Here is a 7566-nt window from a genome sequence, read left to right as displayed (position 1 = left end):
TTTTAACATGTTGAATTCTGTTGGAAATGCTCCAGTCTTCCATCAAAGAAATCCTATGGTCAAGGCTTTATAAGTAAACAGCCTTTTAGAACGTGAATAACTGTCCTTAATTTGTCTCATTTACTAGTAATTATTTGATTATTGAATTTTTTCAAAGAAGGGCTCTTGCAGAAAGTAGTCCCATCACAAGGTGAGTAATCCCCTAAGAAACTTGCTAAATCAGCCCAAATTCCAGGCAAACATAATTCTATTTTGTGCCTTTATAAGCAGGAAGGAGAAAGAATAACATTCTGCAAACTACTAATATTTCCTTAAAAAACGAAGGCAAAATAAAGTCTCTAATGTAGATTACTTACGTTGACATGACCAGCACAGACAATAGCTGTGCTGTGGAAATAAGGCTCCAAGGCTTGAAGGCCCCTTAGAAGAGGGAGCTAATTACCAGGCCGCTGCCTTTATCTCTGAACAGGGACCATGTGGTGTGCAGGGCCTGAGCTGGAGCGTCTAAGCTGGAGCGTCTAAGCTGTTGACGCCTGTGTAAGACAGGGAGCAGAGTACTCCCACAGGTTTGTAGTGGGAAACGAACGAGGTATTTCATATGAAGCCCTTGGCACAGTGCCCACCATATAATGAGCCCTCAAAAAACAGTGACTATTAAGATAACACATGCCCGTGAAGAAAAGAAGAACCAGTGGGAATAAATAAATTTTTTACAATGACCATACACTATTTATATAATTAAAACATAGACATTTTAAACAGGAGTGAATAAATTATTGGGCATCTGTGTCTGTGAAAGAGGCTGTGTGTGTGTGTGTGCGTGTGCGTGTGCGTGTGTGTGTGTTTTCACATATGCCTGTTTTTTTTTTACAGGGGAACGAAGAAATCTTAGCACGGTGGGCGACCTGTCCTGGATGGTGTACCTTGATATTACATCCCCTACCCCCACCCTGATCCCTTGCCTGAGGGCGCCTGAGGAGAAAGGCACTCTTTGTCTTTTGCTATTTTCCATCTGGTTCTAATTGAGGGGAAAAGAAAAACAAAAACAATTTGGATTAGTTAGATATCATCTGATAATATTTTGGAGGGGAAGAAATTAATTGAATATGCATTTTTTTTTTCCCAGTCAAGAATGTGCTCTATCCATCTCTTTCATGTGCCCATGCCAAAGTTCCCAAATGTGACAGAGTGCTTATCTCAAAGGAATTTCTGGCAACACAAAGGTATAGGCTTCCTTCCCTGTTCCTTCGGTATCACCTTGTTTAAGAAATTCTTAAGGAGGGGGCTCCAAATAGCAGGCAATTTCTAAGAAAACCAACAAGCTGTTAATGAAGTAAATATCTGTTTAATTTACAAACATCAGTAGTGGAACTGATATTAGTCTGAAGAAAGACAAGCACACTGTATTATACATGTAGGTCTAGTTTTCTTTGTAAAAAAGGTTTTGGAAAGAAACATCTGCATCTTTACAGGGTACCCTGGGATTTTTAATGAGGGAAGAGCACAGTCCACGATAAGTCATTATCAATTCTACATTGTCATTTAGCAGCAAACATGTTAACATGGGAACATTAAGGTAATAAAGGAGCTTTATTGTTTGGAAAACGAAAAATCACAGTTCTTGACATTACAGCCTTTTCTCTCCCCACCCCACCCCCAGTAAAAGGGCAAAAAAAAAAAAAGCGTCAAGGAAATAGTAATTTGTAAAAGATCTACTTTTCTAGTGTTGATTGCTACACACCATTTCTGTTCTGTGACGACACCCTGCAGAGGGGCCACTTTCTGTACAAGGACCGTCTCTCACAGACTTTACACACCCTCTGCAGGTGTCCTGAGTGAGGCCAGTAGGTCAGTGACACCAGTGGTCAGATGTCAAGGTAAACAAACAGATCAACACATTTATCCCAAGAGAACACCTTATGTTAGTACTATTGCCAAAAAAAAAAAAAAAAGATAATCCTGATTTTTAAGTTTGAAAAATGTACAAAAATATCAGGACAATTATAAATTAATATATATTAAAGCATCGAGAAACAGCAAAAGGATGGCCTAAAATGTTAAGTACAATGTACTTTGATACAATAAATATTTCTCATTGAAACCGAATACTGTATAGGGCTGTTTAGAACTCATAGAAACAAAAATTCATATTATTACTAATTTCTTTATCAATAATCTATTGGTTCTTTATCATCTCCTTTGTCATTTATATTACAAAAAAAATTAATACTGGAAAACGGCAGATAAACACTTTTGTGTGCTTCTCCTGCTAACATGCTGACGTTTAAAAGGAAGATAAAATTGATTTTAGCACTCTCGTCTCCTCTGATGGAGGGAACCCAGGTCTTCAGAACACTTTATAGTTTGCACAAAATACTTCTCATCTGTTCGTTCTGGCTGTGAATTCTGGAGCTCCGTTCCACCGCCTTGGGTCCTCACTCACACACGTGCGCTTGGCTTGTCCTCCTGAACCGCGTGGGTGCGGACGAGGGCTCAGGCGATGATGCTCTCGGCAACCTCACGTCAACACAGAGCATCTCTTCTCTCCTTTGAGTATGTGCTTCTGCTGGTCTGCAGCGCGTTGCAAAGCTGAGTCTGGGTTGCATCGCGGCTCAGATGCCTTCAGGTGTGCCTTTCTTCATACTTCTCCAGCATCCGGGAAGCTTTAGTTCAAGCATTTTTTTTTTTCTCTAAATGCAGAAAAGAAGTCTTCATTCTCGTAATAAAAATAAGTCGGTTCTGTATTTTACAATATATTTCAAATATTTCCACTATGAAGCATTGATTAGTCCAACAGGGCCAAGGAGTATATGACATTTTCCAAAGACCGAAGCTGCCAGGGGCGCGTTTAAGAGGCGCAGCGGGTGCAGCCACACTTCACCACCTTCTCAACCTCGTCCACAAACGACGAGCCGTCAGTGCATTCGAAGGAGTATTTCCGCCGCTTGCTCCTCAGAGGTCCGCAGCACTGCGCCCCCGCGCACCCGCCTCTGCACTCCAGGCGGGACACCTTCTTGGTGGTCTGGCAAGCCGCATAGCCCTGCTGCTTCTGGTAATAATCTCTTATCCGTTCCCCTCGACAAGAAATTTCTAGAAAAGAACCAAACGCACACAACGTGTAAAGGCAGTTGCTGAAAGTCACGCGGAGTGACTGCTGAAAGCCACAGCTCAGCTCAGCAGATGGCGCTCTTGCAGCCGCCCGTCTGGAACCGCTGCTGTCAGTGTCAGGCTGATACGGCACAGTGCGGGCTGGTGGCACAGCCTGCTGTTCTGCGCAAAGCACTTTCTTTTTGGCCTTCCTTTTGTGCAAAGGGAATACTCTCTATGTGGACTACAAATACGACGCTTTTGGACTGTCAAGAATATTGGGTTCCTCAATCTTTTCTTTTGTATCAAACATACACATCCTCTGTTTTTACACTGCTAACAGCTGGTTTTGTTTACCACAGGGAGTGGTTTCAGGGAGTAGGCAATGTAATTTATTAGACGTGGAGTTTAACATCATTCAATCTGTTACTTAATACAAGTAACATTCCACGAACTTCATAAATTACCCGAGTATGAACTCGTTCAAAAAGAGACATCTGCTGAAAGCTTCCATGGACACGTTCCTCCCGTCTCACCCCTCTGATACAACACAACAAAATCCACACCAGCTGGAGGCAAAGCACACTCTAGTCACGCAGACACAGGAGAAGGAAATAGGTGGGTTGAAAACTCAGCCTGTTTCCACCCCTCTCCCTTGCACCATTTGCAGTGACAGATCAGTTGATTCTAAGGGCAAAGGTGATTTTGTCCTAAAACTACAGCAGAATGATTAGCCCCCTGTATTCTGTGCCGGAAGATGAAGCCGTGACCCACGGATCAGAGTGGCAGGTCAAGGTAAGAAGTAAGTAGATTGTATGTGCCTCTACGTACGGGGAAAAGGAGTATTTTCACAGCAAATCACGGTGTGGGAAGACATGTGAAGGCCGTGTAAAATCCTGCGCTGGAGGTTTGGAATATTCCCCACCTGGTGGCTTCACTGGGAAATAAATCAACACCAGCAACTAAAGGTTGTGCAAAGACCTGGCGTTCTACATGTCACTCCCCTCTCTGTGTGTCTCCCTTCTTCTCTCTCTCTTTCCAAAGAGGGGGCCACTCTTGCTTTGCCAAGACAGAGGGAGGTGCCCAGCTGGGCTGGCTTACCTCGATCGCAGCTGTCCCCCGTGTATCCGCTGCTGCATTCACAGTAGGGCTGCCCGAGTCCTGAGAGCCTGCATTTCCCGTGCTTACACTTGATCGTCTGGCAGGGGTTGAACAGATCCTCTTCTTCGTCACAGAGGACGCCCCCGTGGCCCTCCAGGCACTTGCAGCTGTAGGAGAACGCGTTGATGGGCAGGCAGGTGCCATGTACGCATCTACAGCGGAGGAAGGCAGCCATGGAGATGCATTAGGCGGCGGGGATAGGAACGAGGGGAGGATGGATGATAAAACAAGGGACATGGTGCTAGTGGACTTCTTTCCTTTCCCTCCTTCCCGCCCTCTTTCCTTTTTCCTCTCCTGAGTTTTGCTTTGAGGGTTGGAGAGCGTGTGTATGTGTGTGTGTGTGTGTGCGTGTTGAACTAACCAGCAGCCCAAACTTACTTATTTCCCAGACAGGGGTCATTGGTCCTCTGGTCACAGAGGGGCCCCGTCCATCCTTCCTCGCACTCGCAGCTGAAGCCGGACTGGCTGCTGGGCTGGCACGTGCCGTGGGCGCACACCTTCCTGTGGCACGGCTCACAGCCGGGCAGAATGCCCGTCTGCATGGGCACCTGGCGGAAGTCCTGCAGCTCGCTGTTGATGTACAGGTTCCGGATGCAGCCGTGGAAGCTGGTGCCGTTCTGCCCGGGGGCCTGACGCAGAGCCGCCGCCACGTTGTTCTTGCCCGGCATGCCTGCGGAGGGACACCGAGTGGGAGGTCAGGCTCCGAGGAGGGCCCTCAGCCAGGTGCTACCCGGGCCCTCTCGCTCTTCCCGCAGGGTTGGGGTCCGCCTCTTTAGGAGAACCAGACAGTGTAAGCCTCCAGCCCTGCAGTTCTGACAGCAGAATCACACAGGTGATTCCTGGGGGCCTCAGCCCAGACTGATGTGATCAGATCGTCTAGGGGGAGGGAGAAGAGGAGTGTGTGTGTGTGTGCCTGTGTGTGCGTGTGTGTTCCTTTTTTGGAAGATGCTCCAGGCAATTCTAATGCACAACTAAAATAAAGAACCTAGTTCACTGGCAGTCAATCTTTAATGTTTAACATCTGTTTCAAAAAAAAAAAAACAAAAAAACAAACACCTTATATGGAGGTATTAGATATTTAAAACTTAAACTCAGGGCTACTGCACTTAAACGCAGTGTTGGGAATGGGGAGGCATTAGTGCTCCCCTCTCTGCACCCACCCCCTAACCTGGACATGTACTTTGGAAGCCCAGCCTAGAGTTCCTGACTCCCCGACCAACCCTACGCCCTTAAAGATAAAGGGCCCAGGGCCCAGAGAGCTTGGGCAACATGCTCACTGTCACCAGTAAGACTGGGTCAGAATTAGGCTAATGAGGCAAACTTCCATAATCTCTAGTCACGTTCAGTCCACTGAGGTTCAGCCGGTGAGAGCTGGGTCCACAGGGACCATTTACCCCAGCCCTGCCAAACCCTAAGCTGGCAATGAGTCCAGCTCACTACTGACAATGTCCCAAGCTGAGCCGTGGATGTCACTGCCTGAAAAAACCCACCCCTGCTCCCTATCAGGACAGCACCTCATTCAGACTTTTTTTCTCTTGCTAATTGAGAGTGAAAACTTCATATTCCAAGAAATTAGGACTATAAAAGAAATTCTTCCAAAAATGATATTTTCAGTCTTTGTATATATATTCCACCAGTGACAGTCATGTGGTAACCCTCATTGGGCAAAACTAAGGAATCTTTCCATGGCCTAAGGCAGACCCTGAAATAGTTCTTGGATGGGATCTTACAGGAGGCTACCATCCAGGCCCCTGCTGGGGGAGGGGAGAAGGGAGGGGAGGGAGACAAGGCCTTCAGAGCAGCTAATCACCCCCCCCCCCACCCGGCACTCACACTGTCCCTGCGCCTGGACTCTGAGCTACTGGCTGGCTGGAGGGTCGAGGCTGGGAAAGACCTCAGCTCTCACTCTCTGGGGGTCTGTTGGTTGTAAAGACGGAGAACTACAGCACCCTCCAGGCCCTGCCTCCTGGCGGCACCTCCCTTCCTGTTCAAAGGGACCCCATTTGAGGTCTAGCAGGCACCAAAGTCAGACAGCTGGTTCTACAAAACCACTAGGCTAGAGGGCAAAGTCTGTAGTTTCAGTCTGTGTGCGCTTGGGCTGGTCATCCCTCCTCTGGGGCTTCGTTTTCTCATCTGCAACAAGAGGATGGACCAGAGCAGTTCTTTCCCAGCTTGTCGGTGTAAGAAACACTGGAGATGCGCTGCTCAGAAGGCGGCTTCCCAGGCCCCCTTCTCTCTCCACCTGAGATTCTGACCCAGAAGGATGCGGTGGGCATGGAAATCTAAACATTCACGTGCAGCTCAGGTGGTCCTGATGCAAGCGGCCCTCGTCACATTTTGACAGATACTGAACTAAGCATCTTGGATTTGAAGATCATGAGTCCAGGTTTTCAGTCTGTGTCTGTCTGGCCTTGGTAACTGGGCTGCTTTGGAGAGAGAGGTCCAAAAGATGAAATGGTCCATTTCCAGGAGAGGACTCGTGATGGGGAATTCGTTGTTTGAGGGTAAATTGTTCTAATGCAATTGTATCCATCCATCAAGACTATGTGGACTTTAATGTCCACACATTTATGGTCCCTTCTTCACAGGTTAAGAAAGAACTTCTTCCAAAACTACTTGTCTTCAAGAGCTCATTTTGATGGAGGCACAACACACATATGTGCACATGTCAAAATTAAACACAGATTGATTAAGTTACACAGCAGGGAGAAGCAACTGGAGAAGTAAATGCATTTCCTTTATTCCCAAAGCTAACAGGGGTAAAGGTCTAGCTGTGATTGTAGTAATCTGTAAACGAAACTGTTGATACATCACATGTAGAGTTACTTCCGGTGGGATATCATAAAATCAGTAACTATTCCGACTCAGTCTTTCAGGTGCTTGGTACATTTCTGACTAGGAAGCGAAGTCTTAACTGACAAACAGAAGTGGATTTATGGTTTTTCCCTTTGGCTGGTCCTCTATGCCATGGACGAAAGCTGGGATTCAATCCATCAAACAACAGATAACTTAGTAGACAGTTTTCAGCCTTAACAAGCTCGATATGTTTCAGAAGGACAATAAAGGATCGGGTGTCAACACTGAGGTCTTCTGTCCAACAGGGCATTAGGAGAGGATCTGTGATGCATGGGGGGGCCTCTATGTGTAGGTCTTAACTTTTTAAAAAAAATTCCATTAAGTAATATATGTTCTGGTTGGACTATTATATAGAAAAGCATAAAGATTACATTGTTTTCTATTAAGTAAAGCCTATTCAAGGGTAGCTGAAACCAAGGGCAGGCAAAGCCGCCTCCCCGTTCTGCTAGAACACACTTCTGC

General features: G+C 46.3%; 1 protein-coding gene across 4 annotated transcripts in view; it reads right to left on the bottom strand.

The window, feature by feature from the left end:
- Positions 1 to 1325: 1325 nt before the first annotated feature.
- SLIT2 (slit guidance ligand 2) overlaps positions 1326 to 7566 on the bottom strand; it is a 347903-nt gene continuing 341662 nt past the window's right edge. For all 4 annotated transcript variants that reach the window (XM_032494701.1, XM_032494710.1, XM_006184694.3 and 1 more), the window contains 3 exons: positions 4627 to 4918; positions 4189 to 4400; positions 1326 to 3090 (listed from right to left, as the gene is read on the bottom strand). In XM_032494701.1, the coding sequence (XP_032350592.1) occupies positions 2849 to 3090; positions 4189 to 4400; positions 4627 to 4918 (746 nt within the window). In that variant the 3' untranslated portion in view covers positions 1326 to 2848. The remainder of the gene's footprint in view (positions 3091 to 4188; positions 4401 to 4626; positions 4919 to 7566) is intronic.

The sequence above is a fragment of the Camelus ferus genome, chromosome 2 (genome assembly GCF_009834535.1).
Source record: "Camelus ferus isolate YT-003-E chromosome 2, BCGSAC_Cfer_1.0, whole genome shotgun sequence".
NCBI classification, from domain to species: Eukaryota; Metazoa; Chordata; class Mammalia; order Artiodactyla; family Camelidae; genus Camelus; species Camelus ferus.
Note: the sequence above shows the minus strand (reverse complement) of the source record. Positions and strands in the feature narration are given on the sequence as shown.